This window comes from Galleria mellonella, unplaced genomic scaffold (assembly GCF_026898425.1).
Source record: "Galleria mellonella isolate WM207_F2 unplaced genomic scaffold, CSIRO_AGI_GalMel_v1 utg55, whole genome shotgun sequence".
In the NCBI taxonomy this organism is placed as follows: Eukaryota; Metazoa; Arthropoda; class Insecta; order Lepidoptera; family Pyralidae; genus Galleria; species Galleria mellonella.
In genome coordinates this window covers 6,127,098-6,154,989 of record NW_026442115.1, presented here as the reverse complement: position 1 = coordinate 6,154,989, position 27,892 = coordinate 6,127,098, and the positions used below count along the sequence as shown (strand labels likewise).

The 27,892-nt window shown below is 30.9% G+C and overlaps 1 protein-coding gene across 2 annotated transcripts in view; it reads left to right on the top strand.

Annotated features, from left to right (window-relative positions):
- The first annotated feature begins 5,342 nt into the window (after window positions 1-5,342).
- Window positions 5,343-27,892, top strand: part of LOC128199961 (supervillin) — an 85,550-nt gene continuing 63,000 nt past the window's right edge. The window contains exons 1-2 of one of the 2 annotated variants that reach the window (XM_052898981.1): window positions 5,343-5,774; window positions 23,024-23,095. In XM_052898981.1, coding sequence (XP_052754941.1) covers window positions 23,079-23,095 — 17 coding nt within the window. In that variant the 5' untranslated portion in view covers window positions 5,343-5,774; window positions 23,024-23,078. The remainder of the gene's footprint in view (window positions 5,775-23,023; window positions 23,096-27,892) is intronic. The other variant, XM_052898982.1, reaches the window with a different exon arrangement.

Here is a 27,892-nt window from a genome sequence, read left to right as displayed (position 1 = left end):
TATTACATCCAATGTGTATGCATATATTATAGGAGAAATTGTAGTTTGACATTTAAAAACTTCGCTTACTCGTTTTTGTTCCAAACCACCCATGTCAATTAGATGTAATGGAAGAGAATGAACTTTACCGTGCCATTATATCAGGTCTAATGCAATAAAAGGTTAGGTTAATGGAAACGTTAAACATCATTGGCTTTGTTTACCGATTCTTACTCACAACCTTTTTTGGGAATTAATAATATTGAAAGAATACATATGCATCTTTTTTAGGGAATTACCTAATAGTTATAAAGAATATGTATATTTTCTGTACGGCTATCAATTAATTAGCAACAATATAATAATTTGTTTTATATACTAACACAATATTTATTTAGTTTCTTATTTTTTTCGCTTTATTTTCAAAAATAGGTATATCTCTATTCGTAAACTCTAAACTGTTGAAACTATTGTTTTTGTCTCTTTCTTTTGAGTTAAATTCCTAATTTGAAAGAAAGTAATAAAATAATACAATAGTTAAAATAGTTTTGTAGAAGGTTTTCATTTTTATAAGCGGTTTAATTTTTACATTTAATGTAAAAACTACATTGTTTATATCAAAAACAGTCTCTTAATTAAACTAATATAATCAACGCAATAAATGAAATTAATTTATAATCTGACTATAAATGTTTCCACAGTTTATAGTGTAGGTTGGGTCGTCGGAAATGCAGCTAACAAGTGAAGGCGTGCGGTTATTTGTCATTACATCTCATATAACAGCGATGAAATTAACACTTGTGACACGAGCTAAATTGCTCCAATACAATTGTAATTGAAAGGTGCAGCTTGTTCTGTAATTAAAATTAGATCATAATATCGTTTTTACAATGTTTTAAATAACTTTTTCGTTTTTGTAACATTGGGTAACTTAACGAGTAATTTTTAAATCAATTACCGTTATCGGATATAACTACAATTCTGATAATATTACTTAATATACCTTAATCCGAAATAATTATTAGGTATAAACCTTTTTAAATTTTTTTTAAGTCAGATGGAACCATTCTTATATGTTTTCGTTTCTTATTTTTATATATTATATATAACCTACTCTGTTATGTCCATGTTACTGTTCATGTCTATAGATGACTTACCGCTTCTTATTAGATGGACCATCAGCTTGTTTGCCATTTTAAGTCGCATAAAAAAATATTATATATAATTGTGGTTCATTCACCAGAGTAATATTTTGTTTTGGTATAGCCTTGTTATACGTAAATATCAAGTTAATTTCTGAGGAAAGTGTGTATGTGGATTTAGACAAGACCTTAAAGTGAACGGACTGTATGAATACTGAGATGACTGTGACAACATTATTATCCTGATCCCTAATGAAGAGGGATAAGGGCAGCACAATCATGATATGTGTTAGGAGCAATTTCATACGCCTCCGCAACCATTTGCGTTTACCCTTCCAGTTTAATTCAAATAAAAGATTAGCAAAACCCATAATACGTTTTCAGATTGGAATTGGTGTACAAAATTGAATTTGTTGGACTGATTAATTATCTATATTTATTCTTGCTTAATTACACTCATTCTATGATTTAAAATGTAAATAACTTCTCTTGGAAAGGAAAAATTAAAGAAAGTTGATTAATTTTTATAAAATATTTATCCCATCATCGTATCAATTTATCTTTGGAGCAGTTCGTTTCTAATTTGTATTCCTACTATTTAGTATATTTATAATCAAACCAGAAGTGGTCACTACCATATATATCCGAAACAATATTCACGTTCAGTTAAAACCATGTATGGTTAGAATTAGAATCTTTAGATTTATAAACCGAGACCCTTCCGTTATGACCATAATCATCTACAGGAAACAGGCTCATAAATAGTTACACTTGCAATTAAAAACGCCGCCATATCGTAATGTGTGTTGGCGATATTGCAACGTTGTATAAAAAGTATTCCGTGCCTTTCAACATTATACTTGTTACAAGTATTAAAAATGACGTCAATTTAATCTTTAGGAATTTATACAGAGCCGTATAAATGTCGTAACAAGGCACAATTTTATTGATATTATTTGGAAATTGAATGATAAATGTACAACTATATTTCTATTTTCTTATTTAATAAATTAATTTGTTTAGGATTGTGCAGTTTCAAATTATTTCTATTATTTTGTCCTTTATTTTTACCAAACCCGATAATTGGAGTAGTTTATATGTGGATGAATGATAGACGCGTATTTTTTTTAATACTGAATGTAATTAATTATGTACATCAATTTCTTCGACATATCTGAAAAATCTCATATTAGCTAGGTTTTGTGTAAAAAAAAAATATATATATATAATATAAATAAGAGAAATAATAATCCATTTTCACTGACTTCAGAAATGTGAGTTATAATCCTTTTTTACTCACCTTTTTATAGACGTTCTTTATGTTAGTATTATGAATTATTTTTATTAAGCATATTCTATTTATTATTGATCCTTTGATCACAGACCAGACTCGTAGGTCGTACACTAAAATCGTCTAGACTGCGTCTAGACTAACTTTGCACCGATTCTCAACGGCACCCCACAACGAGGAATTTCTATAACTCTACAATTTATCCGGACAATATTCAGATCGCGTTCTGGCCAAATCTCCGAGTTCATTAGTCTGTTTGAAACATAGCTTTAGATATATCCAGATACTCACCTAGTCTAGACAAACCCTCTTCACGTAGTAGATATCGTGAAATCTATGTAATTTTTTTATATCCTGTTCCTTATTAAGTTTACCTATTTAAAATTCGACTACACCTAGATTTGAGATTGCATAAGTAGCCACTAAAATCAATAAAATGTATTATGTAGACGATTGTAGAAAATTGAGAATATTGACACTGCCTTGTTATAGTTTTGTACATCCGCTTTAAGAAACTATGCGTCAAAGTCAACAAACATTCTATCATTCAACCATGACTGTATTATTACGTCAGTTGCTTTAAAACATTGTACTTTATGATCTGCGGTATAAGTGCTAATAAAATGTGTAACGATCTCTTTACTGCTTTCGATTTCATCAGAAATGTGTGAAGTTAATGCCGACGTGCAGTACACTAATTTTATTCGTTCAGATTCGTACGTAATGTAACATGTGTTATGATTTATAATGTGGGTTAATGCTTTTCAGATAATGTTTGTAGCTAGTGGGTTGGTCTCTGCAGTTACACATTATACGTGTTCCCATTCTGAATATTTTATGTTGATACATTAAACCTGTGTACTAAATAGCTATGTTTTTGTTTCAGGTATGTATCTATAGATATATTGATACAAATATCAATTAATGAATATTCATCAGCAAAGTCGTGTGAGTATAATATTATAAGTATGTATTTTATAGTTTAATATATTCTGTTAATATGATTTTAGTAAATGCGTAAAATATTAATTTGATTAAATGGAATCACATATGTTATTTATGGTAGGTTAAAACTAGAGAGGCAAGGGACTATATTAATAGTACCCGATATACCAAACATTGATAAAAAAAAACTGGTTCGTTGCGCCCCTCTTTCCGTATCCACGCATTTTTCTCACGTTTCATAAGATGTAGTCACGACCATTATTTTTTGTTAAGCGACTATTTAAGTTAGAACAATAGCATCAAGATCAGTTAGTAACGGACCTTTACTGTCGTTTATCTAAAATTTATGGTTCTTACTTAGTTGCTGGTTGAAAATACATTGTGAAGAAAATGCCACAGCACCTTTTGCTATTTTAAAGGTTGCACAAACGCACGTGTTCATCCAAAGCGAAACGATGTACAAAGGTCACTCAGTGAATAGAATAGCCAGCAGATGGTTCAATTATACAATGGAATCTCACAAGATAATAATTTTATTTCAAATCAAGGAAAAAATGTTGTAGGCGTTTTGAAGTAGTAGCATTATCAATGCGTAACAGAATGACTTTACATCTAAATATTTCTTCAAAATATTGTTAGATCTCGTATATAAACTGAATGCGTTATTTATACTAGTTTTGTTTTAGTTCTGTTTTCTGAATCAAGCTTTCATAACTTCAACTGTATTCGCCATTGTTAAATTCCTGTTATTCTAGTGTTAATAGCTCTCGTATGCAGGTCTTCATTGTTTATTCATTGATATGAACTCTTAATCATAACTTTAAATGGTTCTTTTGTCTCCACTCGTGCTAAGTTATGTCATTTGTAATTATAGAATGTTTATGAATATCTTTTGGTATTTTTTTTATTACATATCAGTGTTTTGTATTTAAAAATTGCGCACTTTATGATCCGTGACCTTATGTTTCTAAACGTTTCTTAACGATTTTAGTAATTATGGGTCATTAAGTAATTATTTTATATCATCATCCATATTGAGATTTGATCTAATTATGTTGCAATGTACCACAATGGTGTCCCAAATGTGACGAAATGAGTGTTACGTTCCCATTCACGGAAGTTCGTGAGATTTGGGTATTGTTTGCATTGTACCCTAAACCGGCTAGTTTGTCACAATTTCTACTCTATCCGTTACATCGTCGTTGGCCTCAATGGCGAAATTATGGCCCTCTGTTGTTACACTAGGTATTATTTACTATTTTGTCAACGATTGCAATACCACATTTTGAAGACCTATTTGTAGTTATGTTACACCAGTAATTTAGTTACCGGTACCGGTAATTTACAAATTAATGTTTAAATGCGAAATTCTCATTTCGTTCAGACATGGAAAAGTGCAACTTAAAATTGGATAGGATGATGTGGTATCATGCTAACATTAGTAGTTATATTTTTTATATTAATTCGGAATAATCTTGCCACATATTTACAACATTAAGACTTCTGTATAGGTTCTATTTGTTTACATCTTATTTAGACCTCTGATAGAGAGTAACAGAAACACAGATAACAATGAGTACTGAGGCCCATCAATGTTCCTGGGAAAAGCTTTATAAAGTCCAATAAATTTATTAAGACGATTTCAATTGAAGAACTATAAAGAAATAATTGACTCGAAAAAGAAACGAGTGACAGCAAAATAACCGAAAAAGCTAATAAAACATAAAATTCAGTACGTATCAAAATTTACAGGGGACCAAGTATAAAAGTACCTGTAGTGTTCAAATAAATGATATAATCACTGAAATTCTTTAATCAAAAACTATAAACTCATTATCAGCGCAATAAAGAAGCGCACGAGTTACCGACCATTGTTTGTTTACGGTTTCGTATCTCCGTAGTACGTCCATGTGTAGGTAACGGGCCGTTAAGACGCCGCGGGGAGCCTCGCTAGCAACAACCGGAGCCCGAGCCGAGACTGGCTGAGGCAGTCAGTCGCGCGCGACACTCCCGCACGCTTGTTTACAGCGTGTTGTCGCTCTACGCACAACAGCTGATCGGTGCCCCGTACTACAAAAACATCACACGAAACCTTATCATCTAATAAACATAACATAAAATTCGATAATGATCGTCGACCATAGGTAATATTTCGCATAGGCACTGCACCGTGCCAGACCAGATCGATATCCCAAAACGGTCCTGCGACCTCCGACGATAGAGCTCGGCAATATTATTCGTGCAATATTATTGTTGCAATAAATCTAAAGACTGATTTTATTTAGTGTGCTCGATGAGTAACTGTGCAAACCGCATTGTCAGTTCGTATTACAGTGCAGTGTCCGGGATAATGGATTTCCTTGATTGACTCTGGTATCGAGTGATTTTGCTGCATCTTCGAAAGCATTGTTGACTCTGTGAGTATTGCATATATGTAATAGTTCAGTTTTCACAATGTTTGTATTAGGACGTCATTGTTACATTCCTTTTGTAATGTAAACACTAGAAATCTAATCGTTTTAATTCTTGGTAATCAATAATTTATCAACAAAATGACGTTATTTTTTATTATTACTCAGTAGCCTATCGAGATTTAGTAGTAATAGAGGTAATTATTTACAGATTTTTTTGTTTCTCGTAGTTACTGCGCAATTAAAATCATATCTTTATGGATTATTTTGAATCATTAATCTATTAAGGAAGTGCGGTATAGAAGCGCGTTGGACTTTCCCTTGTAATGTCTGTAGCCATATTATATACCAACATGTTTCAATTTATGTTAGGTATATCTATAGTTACTTAATTTTAGGTAAACTTTATGTTTAGTTCTCTATAGATATTTATCTATAGGTTCACTATTTGTCAGCATATATTTTAAATCCTTACGCAAATCAATTACAATTTTGTCGCTAACATCATTGTTGTCTGCAAGTGCACTGAACCCCGTCGAGGCATCCCCAGATCAGTGTTGAGGGGTGCGTCCCCCTGGCGGAGACAGGGTCGGCAAACTCGATTGCCCATTGCTTCCTATTATTTGCCGATTTAAAAAATGATGAATAACATTTATAAAAACATTGCAAAAAGTAAAAATATTTATATTCAAAAATAATTATATTCAACATATAAATTATGGATAATTTTTGGTAAATGTTGCAATGTTATTTGATTCTACAAATATATTCGTTTTAACTTTTACTTGCACATTTAATGACATGCACGTAGTCATACTCGCAAAATAGGTATTCAGGTGACGAGAGTTATGAATATTTAAATAATATTAATTTTTCTAGTCACTTGATTCTCTCTCAGGGACTAAGTTGGGTTTCAAATGTCTCTTTTATACTAATTTATTTTTTTACTTATTATAATTTTAAATGTGTGTGTATTTATTTTTTAAAATATAAATAGGATACGTTGAGATAAATATTTATATTTTTTTGGAAAATAAAACGTTAAATTCTAAGTAGATCAAGATAAAGTTCCCAGCAAAATCCACCAATTTGTTTTGCGGCGGATTGCAACAAGTTTTAAAGTCAATATAAAGTCAAAGTTTTCCAACAGTTTACAATATCATAACATTACTTAGGTTTATAATAATTGCACAACCAAACAATAATATTATTATAATAAATTAGCTATTATAATTCATAATTGCTGATAAACTTTATGAATATGAGAATATAAATTAATTCTACGAATTACTAATCTAATAATTACTACAATACATATTACATCTTATCAAAATAATAATAATATATCACGCCAATGTTTAGTAAAAGTGAGTGACTTTCACTATCACAGCATTTTAAGTACAACAAATGCATGCAATATTTAAAGTAATATCTTACTTTTCTGCATAAATTATAATTAAATGTCTAACTAAAGTTATGCTGGAATACATTTTGCTAGTGAACTGAGATTGTGTTTATGTTTTATCGTAGAATTTTGCTATATTCGATTTTAATCAGTGATTTAAGTACGCGAAGAAATCAAAATATTAATATTACTTACATTTTCTAGGTAACTAGTGAAGTATGTGCAAAGCATAAAATAATAGGAAATCAAAAATAATGAAAATGTTCTGCTATATGAAGTCATTAGTAAAAGTAACGAGGAGGCTCATGTAAACGTGGACTTTTCATTCAGTACTTTAAAAACAAAACAAAATCCTGTTTTACAATTATATACCTATATATTTATCATTCAAATCACGTAAGAAATCAAGTCATTGAAAGTATTGTAATCTCTCTGAATGTAATAAAATCGATTCGCATTCAGACGCGTAGAGGAACTCATTTCATACAGAAAGTGGTCAGTGATCAGATCTATACTGCAATTTCACCTTCTTTTGTATTCCAGGAAGTTCTCAGGAGAGAGTAAACTTCCCAGAAACTATGTGTGATTCTGCGTAATTTTAATGGGCAATTTGTAGTGTTATTGCAATTTGTATTTCCTCTTAAGAAATTATAACAATTCTAAGCCTTACTAATATTATAAACGTGAAAGTGAGTTTTGTTTATTTCTTACCTATTATTGCACTATATGGGACGAAGAAGAATATAGGCTATTTTTTTTTTCTTGACCCTTTTAGTCTGAGTATAATTGTATGACACCATACTGTCACTTTTTTTACGTCTTATTGTATATTAGTTATATTTTGCTATTTACGATATCAATACAGTTGGTAGGTATGTGTATTTTGTTATCGCGAATGCAAATTTGCTTGACATTTTAAAAATAAAAAAATAAATCATTTACAGCATCACAATAGATCTTTTATTTCGCATTATGAGACTCAGTTTTCTAAAACTCAAACGTTGTAATGGTCGTAGCGTAATATTTGTTCAATAATAAGCAAATATAGAAAACGAATTTAGTTTACGAAATACTTAAAGACCAGCTATTATGGCTTGCGTAAAATAAATTAAATTGAAGCACCTCATAGTTAATGATTTAATTGCTGAGATTAAACTGATCATGCTCAGGAGAGTGCGATAGAATAAAAATAATGTTGTGAAATTATTCTTCAAGCATAGATTAACCACCAATCGACGATAGACAATATTTTCAAGTGCGTAACTCTGCATTCAGGAATCTTAAACACTAGGTTGAAATTCTCGGTCGAGATAAATGTAGAGTAATACAGTTTCGAATCCTGTGAAATCAATCCATCGAAAGATAAAATTTTTCGCTTTTAATCGATATGGTTTCAGAAGCTTTTTGAGCCATAAGAATTACATATGATCCTACTATAATAAGATGTTTTCAAAGCTGTTAATGATTTTTACTTGAAGGCAATATCTTGCAAATTGGATATTACTGGGTCTAGGTAGTTCTTTTTTGTTATCGCGTAGTAATTTTGCAGCTTAGTCATGAACTGCCAGTACGAGGTTAGTCACGTCTCAACAAACTTGATTTGCGATAGATTGTATTTTATTATAACCTTCGTCTGCTGTCGTGTTATTAGATGTTCATTTAAGGCTTTAAATTATTACATCTTTTATATAGTATAATACAATGTAAATAACATATTTAATAATGAAAATGTTTTACCGTGACGTCAAGGATGTGATGGCTTTCTCATTAAATAATGATCAAATAAATATGAATTAATTAATCAAAACTTGTTACATTTGGTTCATTAATGTTTTTTTTATATCTATTTCCATGCTCAACCCATATGTTTATACATATAGGTTAACCATGGAAAATCAAGTCCTACCTGTACCTAAGTTTGTGCCCGGCTACCTACACTTCTCATATAAAATCTTTTTAAAACGCTTTATGATTTCGTTTACTAATTGAAATCTATTTTTGACCCCATACATTTGCTTGATACTTTGCATTAGCAAGCAGTACTTCAAATACTGATATTATCTTTGAAGTCAATGAACTAATCGAAGCAGTACATTTTAGGCTGTACGGAAATACTTTTGAACAATAATAGGTGCCTCTCGAGGATTAAAGCATTGACTACACATGCGGTTAACCTCTTGAGGGAGTCAGTGTAAAATAATGAATTATTTATATTTAGAAAACGTTACTTCCTGTATATAAACTTTACGTCAGTAAATATGGGAATAAATTTCAGTGTAATTTTCTGTCCTTATCCTAATTATTTAGGGTTGGCATAATATGTTTTTATTCATATTACTCAAGGTTGTGGCTTTTGGTTTTACAACCGGCCGCCTGTCTGACGTCGACCCTCCTTGGGACACAACGCAAGATGGTTTGCATTAAATAAGCAAGTACTGATAAATAGTGCCAGAAGATTAGTGCAACATTAAAGGGCTATTTAGATAACACAGAACCACTAACTTTGAACTCGTTAAATTGATTTTAATGAGTAAAATTATGACAGATATTGATTCGTATTTGATTATAGAGATTAAAAGTAATTAGAAGTTTAAACTGGAATCATAAATAACTGTATCTAATTTCAATTAAGATACTTCTCAACTTTAAGTGAAATGACCTTACTGGACCGCTATAACATTATTCTACGAAGTTCAACGATAACGAAATAAATTCTCGGAAGTGTTTGTTTAACTTTTTGGCCTGGACGAAGCGAACATGTGAATTGCCTTAAAGCTAGAGTGTGTTGGTTAACATACGTTTTTATGGTAACTAAACTGCCTAAACCCATTAAGGTAGGTGTGGTCCAAATTTAGGATAATGAGTTTCGGCATTGTCGTTGGCAATTAACGAGCGGGACTGGGTTCGTTTCCAAGGGATACTATTTTGAGAACGCTGATTGATATTCATTGTTAGGGTGGCTATTTTTGTTTAAAAGTTTCCTGGTTCATTATAGTTCAGTAAATTCTACCTTCTTTTAGTTTTAGTAGTTATATTTCCTGTTTGGTTATAAACATTAAATTTACGCCAATAATTTAGTGACAGTCAATACCATGTTTGTAATCATCATCGACTTAATTATTGGGAAAGTAATAAAAACTAAAAATATTGTCATATAATACTGAATGATAGGTATGGCATATGACGATTTATCTTCTAAAGCGCTGCAGATTCCACTCCCTGGCTTAAGAATATCAGAGACCGGTTTAGAATGAGCACCAAATTCCTTTTCCGGGTGGCAGTATCTAAACTTTGGATAGTTCTGTTGGTCGGCAACATTCGTATGTCACGGAAGAGAAGTAAAAACACTTCCGTGAAATTTCTTATAGAAACGTAGGAAATACGAGTTTGTGACAATTAAACAAAAGTAAGCACTGTATCCGTTTAACAATACCTATTTACATTGTAATGATAACATTTAGCAAGTACGAGTTGTGCGTAAACAGAAATTACGTTACATCACCGCGCCGCATATGTTTTACGCTCCGTTGATAATTTTGATCATTATAAATTGCAACCATTCAGTGCATATACACTGCTTACCCTACATAACGAAATAAGAGTTCTTAAGTATTGTTAGACAGTTGTTACGCAAACATTACGATGAAATGACATTGACCTTATTCAGTTTTTGCTTGTTGATATTTTGTAAATATTATATTGTTACTTTTTGTGGCATTTCATGTGTATCTATGATTCATTTCTATAAAATTTCGCAAAAATATATTTAAAGTGAACGCGTGACGGATATTTTAATTGACCGGGTAAAATGTTGTTAGCCATCTGAAATAGGCATTATATAGCACATTTTATGACAATTTATAAGCCGTTAACGCTCCAAGAAGTAACATAATTTAATAAACAATCAAACTCACTTTCATTTATAATGTTACTTACATTGATTACAAGATTGTCACGTATTTAATAAACATCTCTTTGTAGTCTATTAAAAGGAATGTATTAATTTCGACTTTGTTATTCGCTATTTGGTTTTTAAACGTGTACCTGTTTCTCATCCTATTTCCTTCAGCAATTCTAATGGAAGTGTTATTTTTAATACTTTTCGAGGCGTATGCAATATTTATTTATACAAATGTAAAAGAACCTGAACTTACAATGATATCACTATTAGATACTTTAGATAATAAAACATCATAGGTGTATAGAAACTAAATATTATTATATCAAATAAAAAATACATATTTTTCAACCATAACTCACCACTAATGATCAAGTAGCATGAGTTCCAATTCCATCACCAGTAGGTGCCTATCAGTCAAATGGAACGAAATGAAGGCCGATAATATATTTTTAATAACTTTCCAATACAATAACACAATTCATTTGTGTACCTACGTAAATTGATTCTTTGTCTTTACCGCCATTTGAACAAGTGCGCCCTCTTGTTTAAATCTTGTTTCCGTGGGCTTTTGATTCAGATTTCTTACCACCTGTACATATTCATTATATTACGTCACATATTTACTACAGTTACTGTTGATAGTTGGCCATTGATTGCGAGCAAACTTTCAGTGATTCATGCCAAACCTATTTCTTAATCGATAGTAATAAAAATAGATGTAGTTTATTTAGTAGCTAGTACATAAAGTAGTACTAGTAGCCTAACATTTTACATAGAGGTTGTTAAACTAATGTAGTTTGATAACCTATATGCAAAATTATAATCATCTTATTTTCGCATATGGGGTCAGCTAAGCCGTTGTACGTCGACCCATACGGATCTTTTGTGCTAAAATTATAATCATGCTGTTTTACATAAATATGGTTTCAGTCTAAACGGCTTCACAGCCATACAGGAAATGTTTTTTATATATTTTGTGTATATTAGTTTCGTTGCCTTGTCTGTGAATATGAACGTACTTTACCTATTTTATGTGATAATAACTGTTTTATTAGACTTCAAACTTTTTAGTTGTGACATATCAACACTGTTTAAATCTAAAAAAACCTCATACACAAAATAGTGGTGTATCATAATACCGTTTCAAATATACATTACCAAAATGAAACATGTGTAGTAATCGTATAAACTAAGTCTAAATTTCGTTAACTAACTTGAACAATGTATTCATTAATGTAACCTCTCATTACTGATATGGGCACCGTTAATTTTGCTATTGTCTAGCTAAAACGCTTGTTAAAATTATTATTACTCAAAGTATGTTAAACAATTCATGTGTTGAAAACGTGCCAAAAGTACTATGTTGAATTAAATTCATAATGTTAACTATGTAGATAAAAAAACATACAACCTACATTTTTTTAAAAGACGCGTGTTTGAAAATTATTCTAAAATCAACTTTTGTTTTTCTACACATATGACCTATCTAATTGTAAGTACTTAACTTCTTTAACGAACAAAACCAAGCAGATCACTGCCACAGTAAAAAAGCTTCGGACAATATGTGTTATTACAATAAACTCTATTTTAAAATTGTGATTGTTATAAAAACTTTATTGCTTTGATACAAAGGCGTAAAATCGAATTTACTGATACAAAAAACACTAGTAAAATAGACTATTCATTGATACATTTTCCATGCAGTCCAATTCTCGCGATATATTTGGTGTTGTGTCTAGTAAAGGTCAACAATAAAATCGTTTGTGCCTTTTGTCTGGTGCTCATTTCCGTCGTGTGAAAGCGGCTTTCTCTCATGCAGAGGTACGATAGGTCAAAGGGTTCATTTGTTTACCTACGACATATTTCATTTTTAATATAATGTATTTTATTAAATACGAGAGAGATATCATGGTCAAACCGTGTCTATATTGTCTCATATAATAACGGAGATGTTTATTAATTTGTTTGAACGCACCACTAATATTTGCAACTACTAGATGGATTTGAAAGTTCTTTTTGAATTTGATAGCTCATTTCTTAAAGAAGATATAGGGTATTCAACATCCTGATATGACTGCGGGAATAGTCACAAGATTTAGCTAGTTAATGATACGATGTTATTTAAACAACATTTATCACTTATTATGATAAAGTCATACATATTTCTGCTATAATGCAGCAGTGTGTGTTTTATTAAGTATTAATTTGAAGACTAAAATAGCTTATATATCTTCTAACATAGAATATATATTAAGTCACTTTAAATCCAGCAGGTGGATACATAAAAAAAATCATGGTGTTGTTCATGCCGGTTTTGACTTCCTATCAATTTGAACGTGCTTGATCGCTATTCCGGGTAGTAATATATATACATGGTTCTATTCTTGTCTATAGGGGATGGTTACTACTTTTCATCAAGTAAGTCATCAGCGCGTTTGGTATTGCATTAAAAAATAACGGTGCAAGCGACTGTTTGAAGGGTTAGTGTGTTAGTCTCAGATTTGCTCGTATCTTACTTAACTCTAATAACAATTTTTTATCCATATTCGGATTATAGAATATTACTAATTTAGACTGTTTCTTCGTTCATTAATAATACAAACACCCACATGTTTTCATTTCGCTCTTATGTTGATGCGTATAAGGAGATCATTAAGTGAAATTAGCTAGTCATTCATTCGGTGCGATTGATGACGGCTTTGCTTCCTCGCTGGCGGCTGGTGATTTATCTTACAGATCCTCTTGTTAATGCATCGTTGTGCGTCGTAATCTACGTTCCGATTCATCTAGGCTGTATATTGCTTTTCCGTGACTGTTTCTAAAATTCCGCATCCGTAGTTTTGATAACAAATTAATTTCCTTTACATACCTACGTGTAGAATTACCAATTTAAAAATTCCAACGTATTAATGATATTGATATCAGTCATTAACTGTCCAATGCAGAGTATCGGCTTCCCTTTTGGGAGGGTTTAACCAGTACTTTCCACGCTTGAATGACGGTTTAGTAACTACAGGCAATCTAACATATTATAAGGAACTATTTCATTCTCGTAGGTTCATTCGTGCGTCTCATATCAATAGAAATTAAAAATCCTTGTTGGATTGCTTATGTCACAAAAGGAACCTTCGTACAAAAATTAATTCTTTAGAAGATTAATTATTATTAATTATTAATTTTTTTTAATGTTAGCCAGCAATTAGGTATTTTTAAAGTTAAATAAAAATATAGATTCTTATATGTGTATAAAAATGTACATTGTATTAAGTCTATCAATACATAAAATTAATTAATATATAAAATTCAACAAAAAAATTAGTACCTATTTTATTTTTAAATTAAGAAAAAATACTCAATTAGTACCTATATTAAAATTATTTTACGCCACCTCAATTGAGTTCAAATATATTCAGTCGAGATTCCTTATCGGCGATTTAATTGAACGAATCTTGACAACTTCGACGTGAATCAATGACACAAATATCCATTCACCCAGTACCATAACGGCTATATAGGAACAGGTACTAGTAGCAGGTTGTCGTACTTGAGCAAGTAAAAGGCATGTAGTGTGGGAGGGCGGCGTCCTCAAACTCCGTTACCGGAGACTGAGGGACTGGAGGTTTGTAGTAAATTTGATATCCAAAATAGGGAAAAATGGATGCGTGCAAGTAATTATATTCATTTTTTTATTCATTGTTAATTTTTTGTATTTCAATATTGCAATAGTATTTTATATTTTTTCTTTCTCTCAGTTACTTAAATCCATACTAAACACTCGTATTACGTTAATATCCAATTGCTTTTAAAATATTTCTTCCCATGTCTGGCATGCGTGGACGACTGGTTCTGGACTTGTTTATGTAATAAAAATTCTACCAATTCAGTTTTGGATATACTTCCAGTGAGTTCCGTAGGTATATTTTAAGATTTTACCTTTCATATTTCTATAGCATATATTAATATATTTTTTTTTGTACCTGACATTATAATACACAAAATTAATGATAACCTTTCATAAGTAGTTTAATTCCTGAAAGGTATCGACTTTTTAAAGCATTATCAAAGGTCTATTTACACTTATCAATATGAATTTCACGTTTCACTATATATCAACACCATTATATCATGTTATCCCCACTTAATTACATACTAAGAAAAATACTGTCCTTATTTTTTTCTAATTTTTATTTTATATATGTAGATCTCTTCGTGAGAATTCTGAACATATTTCTGTAAAAATTTATTATGATTGAAACTAAGCTGATGACATATGATAATGACGAAAGAGGTCCGTTTTTAACATGTGGCTACGTAACTCTAAAACTAGAGTTCACTGATAAAATAATTACCATGCCGGCACGAGTGGTGGTTACAAATGACATGGTATTATAAATAACAGCTGGATACTGGCCACCTGCCGGTCATCGGAACAGGTAGTCTCTTAGACGCATAGGTCAACGCTTCTGATAATGTTTTGTGTCTACTAAAGTATTATAAAATTATTGATTGGAAAACTTACTTGGTTTTGCAATTTTCTCTGTATAAATTTCTAGCTGTTTACTGTATTTTAAACCGACTTCAAAAATAAGAAGTTTCTCATTTCGGTTGTATTTTTTTTTTTACGTTTTACTCGTAGTTTATCTCATAATTGAATTTGGAAAATTCTTTTTTTGTCAGAAAGGACATACCTACAAATTGGTCCCATAAAAACTTTATCAAAATCGTAGTTTAGTTTTTAAATTAAAACCAGTTAGGTTTTGCCACAATTGAAGTTGGTTTTTTGAACCTAATTGTCTAAATTCTGATTCCTGTATCAATTCATATATATATATATATATAATTTGATATTTTGTAAGTAAAATTGGCAATATTATAGGGTTCACGGTTGATATGATGATGATGATGATGAAGGTGAACCTAGCTTAAAACCTACCTGTCTTTATATGGAACAGAACACTGACCTGTATAATTATAAGTTTATAAAGTTATCATAATTACACAAGCATTTGCAGATAAACAAAGTACATTCAGAACCTAAGCGTTTGTAGTTACCAATTAATCTAATTGCGCATTATTTTATTTACAAATAATATTTGATTTATAATATAACAAGAAAATTTATTATTTAAATGACTTTTTGAAACTGGTGAAGATTATGGTAAAAAATTTCATACTTTCATCCACGGATTTCCTGGTAACTAGTTCCTTTTGAAACGGAACTATTAAAAAAATCTAGTGGATACCTAGACCTAGAATTTTTTGCTGCGCACTCTTATGATAATTACGGTTATTCTATATCCTACGTACATGTGTATATATATACATGCTAGTTCTCAGTTCTGATAAATTTTGATGTTCTGCCTACCCTTTCCCTTTTATATAAACGTGAGAATATGTCTACACATTGATATATATCACACTGCCATAGTTTTACGCGTCATCACGAGTATCTTTTATAAGTGATATTACGTCTTCGGTACCATAAAGATCTATTGTTCATACAGTTGTTATGTAGTCGCAAAAACTAAAATGTGTACATGGTATTGTTGCATTATCTCACGTTAATTCTGTTTTTAGCAGTTGCTCAATATATTGTGTTTAACTGGTAAGTACCTTCGCCAGACATTTTGGTCATTTCATATAGTACACCTCCAATACGTTTAGAATATTAAATTTTGAAAGGAAAAATGAAAAGGTAGAAGAAGAAGGGGATACCAAGAAATAAATTGGTCAGATAAAAGAACAACTAGGTGTCATGTCGTAAAGGGAAATTAAAAACATAACCTAGGACACGGCCAATTGGAGAAAAATAGATGATTTAAGTGGCCTAATAAGCGAAAACTCTTTAATTGCAAAGAAGAATATATTAAGATGTTTCTTTTTATTGATTAAGTCATAATTACGGTAAGTACGGTTATTAAATGATATTATAAACATCATTGATATATTTAGTGGTAGCCTGCCAAAGATATTAGAAGCGGCTCAGAAATATCTAGAGTCGGGTTAAATACAATAATTATAACTTTGTATGTTAACACACTAGATTTATAATATTGATTATAAATATATTGTTCTTTATTCATTTGGCTTTTACTGTTATAATGTTATAATTATTTTTAATGAATAAATAAATAAATCATTTTTAAGTTAATTTAATTATACCATTTAATAAAGTTATAAAAAGATTATTATCAAAAACTAACTTATACACAATATTATGTGAGCGTACAAATGTAGGTGTCTAATAGAATTGCTAATAGTTGAAAAGTGCCAACACCTGTTATGAAATATGCGTGGGGACTAGTTAGTTAGATTGCGTAATGTACGCCCTTTATAGCAAGTTGAGTTGTTTGTATATAATATATATCCCATGTGTAAAGTGTATGCCCTTATCTGACATGTCCACTTTCGAATTTCTCAATAAGCAAAACATATATGGTATATTTGTGGATACTTATGATAGATACAGTTATGTACAGAAATGATTTCGATGGAATTCTGTTACGCTATCATTTACTCAATGTTTCTCAACACTTGCATACTCTGGACTCGTCTGTTTTTTTTTTGTGTATATTACTCAGTCGTCGCCAGTTCTGAACCGATTTCAATAATTAGTTATGTAATCGATAAAGTATTCTCCCGTGTTATTCCCATATTAATTTTGCGATTGAAGTCATTTTTTTTATTGTGGTAAATAGTTCTACTTGTATTTTATCTGTCGCGTTTGAACAGTTCAATCGAAGTTGCTTCTTGGTATTTAATGCGATAAAATCGCAATATACGCCCTTTTTATACCAAGATTTAATGTAATCGCTTAACGGAAACAGCGTGTGTTATTGAAGAAATAGTTTAAACGCGATTTATATATGAAAATTGAACAATTCAATTGTTGCAGGATCGTTGAGGTAAAGTATCCTGTTTAATAATGCTACATACATATATATCACATATATGTTAAAGTCGTTAAAATGACTACGTTGTTAAACGAAGTAAAACGGTACGGTAGCCGTGTTGATTTATAAATTATCACGTTAACTTATACGCCTAAGAGATTTAGTATAAGTAAGTTGTCATTATACTCATTTATTAAAGCTGTTAGACACGAAAAGTACCAATGATATTGCAGAATACACTGTGACGCCCATGGCATCTCACATGCATGCTTTTATATTTGACATAATTTAAGATTGTGTTCCAAAAATAAAATCGACCTTAATTAATGTGTTAAAATTTAACATTTCGATTAAAAAACATCTAGTTATTTTGATGTAAAAATTAAACTACTGAATCGATTTTAATAATATTTCTATGGGAAAATCTGAAAGTATATACTTTCAGATAAGAATTTTCAGAATTGGTCCAAGCGTCTGAGTAATCGGGAAACATACATAAAAAATTGAACATTCCGAGGAATTGAGAATCTTCTACTCTTTTTGAAATCTCTTAAAAATTGACCACACTCATATTGTGTTAATTCACAATACTTCATACAGTACAGTAACATATAGTACAGCAAGTTCTAAGGTTTATAGTATAAAAGTAACTTTTATTGCTATATTTTTACCAAACCATCCTGAGCGATCATAAGGATAATATGATCCATGAACGCGCTCAATCAAAAAGATAATTCAAATGTATATCTTCTATATTCAAATAAACTTGTTTATAAGCATTTTTAAATCGTCATTTTTTTATTAATGCACAGTTCAGAAAGTTGTCAACTGTTGAGAAGAGTCCGTAAGAAACTTAACACTTATTAAAATTTGTGTTAACATTATGTGTATTTATTTAAATTTACTATGTCTAAAATTACATGGTCGTTAAAAGTCTGTGCATAATCAACTAACACCATGCACATTTATCATTCAAGTAATCGTTTCGTGTATTATTATATGTGTAGTGGTTTGAGTCAATAAGTGTTTTTAAGAACAATTTTAAACTTATTAGGCAGATCTAAAACATCCTTCGGTGTCTTACTATAACATTTAATCCCCATTCTCATAAAAGACCTATTAACTTTTTCTAAACGATACTTCGGAACAGCAACTTTACATATTCTACTACATTCTCACTAAACTTAATATTAAATTTTAAACAAATTATGCGCCCTATCACTTCTGTGGATCTCTAACACGTTCCGATTATGGAAAATAGGAAATTTGTAGAATGTAATTATTGTTTTTGGAATCGCATTTACACATGAGTATTTCTGATTTGTTAGACTTAATTACATTGATTTGTATTGCGTAAGCTATTTAATAGTATTTCCAAATCCGGTAACGTAATATCCGAAAGTTATTTCCTTTATAATAGATTTTTAGTTAGATATAATAGATTCCGTCATAGTATCTACATATGAAAAAATAATAATTTTATTGAAAATTTGTAATTTTAATTAGTAGTAGTAATGTTAGAAATGAATTCGTTTATGCATACAGATAAGTTAAATATTATCTAAAACAGGATGAAGTCTTCTTACCTTCATAACCAATTTACAAAAGAAGAATGAGAAATTCATTAATTTTTTATATTTCGATGATAAAAAAAACCTTCAATTGTGAACATACACACACCGGTAAATGATGAGATATTTCTTGAATATATTGAAAATATTTGAATTATACTAAAACGCGGGATCGCGTACAGTCGCAACGAGCAATTTTAAGCAAAGGAAAACGGCCTTTTCAATCGTCACAAGTTTATCATGAAGCTAGTACGGAAGTAATCTTTGCATCGTCGAAGGTGTAGAACGAATTATAAAAAAATATTCGAAATTGGTGACATAATCGCCTTAAAAGTCCATAAAGGTCCATAAGTCCTTGTTAATAGCAATGCAAGAGGTGTACCATGGATGTCGCCTACTGCTGTTCGTGTCTATAGGTGACGGTTATTGTTGTCTATCATATGTCCCGCCAGATTGTTTGCCGTTTCAAAATTAAAAAAAAATTCATACAAATTGAGATTTCACTTATTTTGGTATTACAAGTAGCTTAACTAAACGAATATCTTAATCCGCCCGCAAAGGCGAATTAAAATTAAACAATAGCAACGTAGTTACTGCGTGGCTACCATCGAGATCTGTTAAGGTCAATACGCCATTAGCAGTATACCGGATAAGGTAGCTACCGGTCGTTTTTAGAAACCATTACATCTCAATTATATACCAGCTGTTAATAACAATAAAACCGCATCTTAAGATTTCTCGATTAGTTCTGTTATTTTTTCACGGTGTCTCGCTAATATTATGGCCGTTTGAGAACCGTTTGCTTTCAAATAAGTTGTTTCTGTTGTTTTCTGTAACTATTGGAATTCGATTAAAGTGTGAAACTAAAAGTTGTCTAAATTGACATAAGGTTTATGATCATCATTCATTTGAATCCCATTTGTACCTCGTCGAAAGCACTTTTTTCATATTTGTTATTTATAAATAATTAGCAGTGATAAACTAAAAGATTATTTAAATAACTTTGTGATGATCTTAAAATGAATAAATATAATATAATATATTTATTAATTTAATATACTATGGCCCGATATATGTAATTAAGTAATATTTTTGACCTATATGTTTGTATGTTTTTTTATTGTAAATTGTTATCTCATCTCTTAAAATATTTATTTAATTTACTATTTTTTTAAATCTGTGCACCGCCATTTGCTCTCTCTGTTTGGCGTGGCGATTGACTGGTAGAGAATGCCATCAGGCATTAAGTCCGCCCTGTAGACATTTTTCAATGTGTGTGCAAATAAATAATGTAATTTAAATGGCTCTTATTAATTAAGTAAGACCCACAGAATTACATGTAAATATAAATGATAAAAAGCAGCATCCATTATTTGTGTTTATCCTTTATTTATTTTCACCCCTCTTATATTATAATATTGCTGATCGAAAAAGAAATATGTAAAATGAAATAAATATTTATTTGCCAAAACATTTTTACATTAATGATTAACTGTACAATTCAAATACACTGTGCATGCAAACTTATATCGTGTAATTTTGAAATACGATTTAGCCATGGCGGTGTATAAGTGTTAGTTGACATAAAAATCCATACATGCAAATGCATGTGTGTATTCATCCTTATTACGAAAATGATGAATTCTTTCCTAATTATATTTATTTTTATATCGACTTAACATAAATTATTTGTATATTGACCGAAGAAACTTTATAAATATTGTTAATTCTTTTAAATAATTATCTAAATAAAATTATAATTAATCTTTATTATGATAATCACATATAGAGGATATAGAGGTTGGGTAATCAGCTCGCAAGTGTACAATGTAAATATATTTTAAAGACTAGATAATGGTGCAAAATATGGTTGTCATTCTAAAATCTAAAAATCATCATCATCAACAGGTCTTCTCATAAATTACAAATAACTAGATGAAATTATTTTGTGCTTATAACAAATTTGGTGTAGTTTCCACACTGAAGTTTACGTTTCCAATTCACCTCGCATAGCTCAGTGATTTGCACCTTTTTAACTTTCAAATTCTTTGTTTATGGGAATCATTGTTATTTCTTTTATAATTGGAAACCCTAAGTAAAAAGTAAAATTGTGTATTAAGAACACATACAAATATATTACATAATTACAGTCATCCATTTACGAATAGTCTATATTTTTTTATTTATATCAATACAAAATCCTTTTAAAAAATACGGTTGTCAAAGTTCGTATAAAAGTGTTCTGGAATGCGAGAAAGAGGAGTCATCGCAGGACCCCTTCATCCCTAACAATGCTTCAGTTCTGGTCTGACCGCCGTGCGGTGCGAATTGTCACGCAAATAATTAATGAAACCCCGTCGGCATGGAGCCCGCTTTTGAAGAGCAGCGCGTCGTATAAAACTCGGCAAGAATTTGTGAAATTTTTGCCGATCTAATTCGATAAGACATCCGGGGACACTCAAGAAAATCCCGCTCAAATGTCAAGACAATGTTGATTGTTTTTTTCGATGTTCGGGGGATTGTCCATCAAGAATTCCCTCCAGGCCAGACAGTTGATGGAAAATCACGTGATTTCAGACGCCTCAAAGCTCGTTTTTCCAGAATTGGCGCGAAGGGGCGTTTTCTTCAAACAATTCTCTCTGTTGTCCGTGAGTTTTTGGGAATCATTGGCCCCGTTATTTCTTTTATATTTTTGGCATAAATGAGATAAAAAAAGCCGACAAGTAAAAAGGAAAATTGTGTTGGCATCAAAAAACTTTCAAAAAAATTGATTTACCTGAATAATTGTAAAATAAAATTTTTAAAAAACTTTTATACGTACTTTCCGGACAAACCTCGTATCAACAATTTATACGTGACAATACACACCGATAATCGACAAGGTGTTTCTTAGAAAAGAGGGATATCATGGGTGATACAGTATACTCTGTTATGTCCATGGTACTGTTCGTGTCTATAGGCGACTGTTACCACTTTTTATTAAGTGGGTCGTTAACTTGTTTATTCATCTAAATTGCATAAAAAAACATATTATTGAAAATATTTAAATTTGGAACGTGGAATTGCACAATAAAATATTAATTAACAATAAACAGGATTTTGCTCAGCAAAGAAAAATAACGGCTTTAATTGTTCTAAACCTAATATGTGAACAATACCAGAATAACCCCTATCAACTGCAAAATTCATTATTAGAATCGGTTCAGAATTAACCACGTAATCGCGTAACGTAGCAACAAAAAATAGATTCAAGTTGAGAACTTGCTCCTTTTTTAAGTTCGTTAAAAACGGATTATAACCCCAGTGTTTATATGCAACCATTCCAACACCGGATACAGTCAAGCGCAAACTGCATCCAGTTGCTAAGGCTTCTGTTGCCGGGAGCCCATAGAAATACACCGATAAATTGCGCCTTGACTCGTGTTTGTTTATATGTTAATTAGTTCTTCGTGCTTCCTTGCTAATTTGCATTCGTTTTGTTACAGGTACGTATCGGCGGTGCCTATGTTGATTAGATAGGGTTATACGCAGTGTACGATAATGTCGTGCGGGAAATTGTAAGTATGATGTGTTATGGATTTTTATATAACTTAACAACGCACTGAATTAACCGGTGAATGTAACAGTATCACAAAAAAAATCAATAAATTACTTTTTTGACAGTTTATCGCTGAAATATTTACGCTGTCTATATAGAACTTTCATAATTAAGACTAGACTACTTGTGGGTTTTTTTACTTCTTGCTTTTTTTATATGCATTTTTTATCTTATTTGTTTATTTGCTTATTTTGTTGTGCATTATAAGTAATGCAAATAAAATATATATCTATCTATCTACTATTATATATTAGCTGTTCGTTCGCTAGTATACATACGCGTGGGTTTTAGAAGTAGAGAAATCAATGATATAAACGAATTCTAGATGGCATATCAATATAAAACGTACACCAGATCTTAACTTAAATCTTCAGGAAATTAAATGTGAAACCACATTCATTTTGGTCACAGAGAGGCAAATTTTTTAAAAATTATTGTTTTGCCACCTATTGGTCTCATTAAGATTCCACATTTTTTTTTTTCTTAATTATCTTCCATGCACAGACATCCTCTTATTATAATTGTATATATTAGTAAGATTTTGTGGTAAATTAACAACATTCTAATTGTTAAAAGTTGTACGTAGTATACGATAATGTTAACGAGGAAATTGTAAGTGTAAAAAACACCGAAACTAAACATGATGAGGTTACAAAAAGATCCAACTGTTATATTTCCCAAATTGTGTTAATCAGATTCGAATACACGACCATAGAGGACGTTTCCGGTCAGAAATGAGCACATAGGCCACAGGTACTGATATTGTATAACATTGCACCTACTTATGCAGATGGAAAAGCTAAAATAAATATTTACATGTAGTTATATCAATCTTTATGTCAGTACTTGTAATACTATGAGATTTGACCCAGTTATCTACAAAAGTGATGAGTCAGCAATAATCTGTATCCGTCTTTAACCGCAAGTCAATGTGAATTGAGCAATAACACTACTTGGTGATAATTCGAATCCGTTGTTAAAACGTTCCAATTTTGTTAATTGGATTTTTTTTATTACTTTCCCATTTAATTCTTAGAGTATTTACATAGGTAAGATCTATTTAAGCTTAGAAGGTCAATCAATTTATTTCTTATCTACCAGTTATATATCACGGTTTCGCCCTCATAAGTTGGTACATAAAGTATCCTATGTGCTAAATTAGGATATAAACCACCCATGTTCCAAATTTCATTCTAATCCATTCAATAATTTTTGCGTCAAAGTAACAAATTTTCAGCTATCCAACCATCCTTAAAAACTTTCGTATTTATAATATTGATAGGGTAAGTAGAAATCAAAAATTTTGTATCATTTTAATAAAAAGTTATATTAATAAAACTGACTATGTTCCTAAAGAAACGTAAACGTAAATGCCTCTGGTGTTGCGGGTGATAATGGGCGGTGGTAGTCACTTACCATCAGGTGAACTGCATGCTTGTTTGCTCCCTATGTTATAAAAATAAAAACGAATTACGACAAAATTTTTAAACTCATTATTAACTTGACATCAAGATGTGTCATGTCAATATCTAAGTCTTAAATTTTTTTTAACTTTTTCCGATGATTGTATATTACGAAAAAAAATCCGTTTTACTATGGAAACAATTCATATAATTATTCTACTTATGTAGATTTCATCCCGTATATACACGTCCTAGTCGAAGTAAACTCAATGGTCGTTTTTATAAAAATCGAAACTAGTCTTGTTTACATGACGGGTCATAGACCCAAAACGGGTCTGGTTACGTCACGGAAACGAATTAACATAGCGTACGTGCTCATGTAAATTCCATGCAACGCTTTGTGACTCGTCCGTCAACATTGACTGAATATATAGGTAGGTTGTTTTTCAACCTACATAAATAAAGGCGTTCTCAATTCGATTGTATTTTTACGCGACACCAAAAAGAAGGAATTCCTCAATTTACTTTATTATTCTTTTCATTATATAAACAAAAAAAAAAAAATAGTATTGACCAGAATGAATTTTGGTTAATGTTAAATCAATTTAGATAATTATTTTAGCAACTGGTTGGGTTTATCTTCTTTGATAGTTCTATATTACACAGACAATAGTGATTACTATAATAAATATGAGGCTCGAGAAAGAATTCTCACAAATTACTACTTTTGTATTTTGGTACTTACAAACTGTTTGTGTACTGTATTATAAACACATTAACACATATAATACGCACAACGCCAGTATTTTAAAATACTTAAGCAAGTATATAAAACGTAACGGAAGTAATTGGTCGTTCTTATATTGATATGGGTAGAAACTCACTATTTTACAACGGCGATTAAAATAGAAACTACCGATAACGATGGTTCCAGTATAATTAACCATCATTACTTCTCTATTTTAAGTACTTAATTTATTATGTACTTATATTGTAAGACGGTATATCTATAGATACTTGTCCCGTAACTTATTACTCGCATTTGCATGTGCATTGAATGTAAGAACCTAGCCTTAATGTTTTTAATGGGTGACAATGGAATTGTAACCCCGTCTGCGCTATCGCTATACGTTGGCGGGATACCGGTGAGAGAATATAGATAAGATTGAAAAGGCAGGTTAGTTATTCCAGGGTGAGTAATTCAAGAATTAACCATGATAGATTCCAGGGGAAACCGCGTGAAGGTCGACTTGATAGGGTATATTGCCAGCAATGGCGATGTTAGCACCCTATTACTTACAATTCCTTTCCCCCAACCTAGACTTATTAAGATTTTTTAAATAGATTGGCTATATTACTTTACTTCTCCACATTTGTCCGACAGCACGTTTTGTTTTGTGTTTTGTCCTCTTACATTGTACTATATCGTAGGTTGACTTAGAGAGAATATAATATAAACTTTTTGTAATGTGCTCAATTAGAAATAAATAGTATAATGCTTTGATCCCCTTATCTATTCTTATGACATGTTGAAAAACTGAAACAATGACACATTTAGCATTGATTTAATGGTACCATTTCCTAAACCCATCTTTAAAACTATAATTTTAATTAGTTTGGTGAAACTATTGTTATATATGAACTATAAAAAAATAAATGGAAACCAATTCTGATTCTATTAAAAGTTTAGTTTACTCTGGTCCTTGGAATAATAATACCTTTATAATATTAAAATTTTAATTTACATATATAAAAAATGGTGCTTTGGAATTCATTTAATTGTGTAACTCTCACTACATGTAGGTTATTACGGAGTTCTTAATTTTAACAAACTTTGCTTACCTATAAATCTGGTTAATTAAGCGTTTAATATTGGTAATGTCAATTTCACTCCGTTATTTGAAACTGTTAATTAGGTAATTTGTATTCAAAAATTTTTGTCATTGCGACATCATTGAGCATGCAACCGTCTCTATTCGTGTACATAGTCATCAATGACTAATAAGTAAAAGTGGCACGTGCATTAATGGAACAATTAAATTTATATGGTGTACATAATTATTTAAATAACTTATTTATTTATTTATAGACGACAATTGTCTGACAGCCAAATGATAGTTATTTGTTTAACACACCTTAAAAAGAAGGTATTTTTAATCACACTATATTTTTATATTTCGCGTGATGTTTTTGTCAACGAATTTAGCACTTGTGGCCATAAATTGTCAAAAAGCTTTTTATATTCGGTTTTTTGTGACTTTTATAGCAAGTAATTTTTCGGTAATTTAGTCACGTCTATTTGTTTTTATAAAAGTGCGACTTCAAAGGGTCTCAATTTGCATATTTTAGGAGCATATTACGCAATATCATTGCTAATTTCTAAACCAATTTTTGAAAAGTATTTTTCGCAATTCTAGTATTTATTTCCGTATTGGGATCAATACGAAAGTAAATACCTAAATAAGGATTATTTTATAATTATAATAAGAATTAATGAAATGAAATATTTGTTTACTTTAAACAAACATTTAACATAATAAAGGCATCTCGTTTGAACAATTTTTTGTTTGTCTTCGACATAAACTTTTAAATTGTGTAAAGGTATTTATTTGCTGATCTCTTTTTTTATATGTAGTGTTCTACCATTCTAAACCAACAACCCCTCCACATACATGACAATCTTATGACGCTACATATAATATCCTGTGCCATCTGTTCCGGACCTACGTACAAAGAAGCACATTATAAAATTGAGTGCTTTGCAACTTGTTGTGTTGTATATTGCATCGCCGTGCAGTGGAAATTCACGTATAAAATGCAAGCTAATACATTGGCGGAGAGTGCAACCGTCCGTGCTCTTCTGGTCTGGTGGACCGCAGGAAATCAGCTTATCTACTTGACGACCGGGAGGGTTATGGCGGTTGTATTTTAATAGCGTTTTCCTATCAATCTCGTACAGTCACACATAGCAGGTGTTCGTTCACTTTAGAACAATATTTTATCTAAGTTGAAATCGCATTTGTTAACCCAAAAGGAGTTAGGGCCACTAGTTACCACAATTAACAGACGGGTTAGCAACCGGTAATTAGACTTTGGTGTTGTTTTAAGAAGGACGCTGTTGTCCATACCTTGGCCATTAAGTTCCCTTAGACTAAGACTCGGTCGATACAATAGAGTACATATGATAGATTTCAATATTGCATATATAACTGTTACCCGCAAATAAATGCAGGTAACAGATAGTTGACAGAGAGTTGTAGAATCAAACATTTTCAATGTTTAGACATGAGAAAATCCATTATTGATTCATTAGTGTGTACAGGCTATAATTAGTGTTTGTAAAATTATTTATA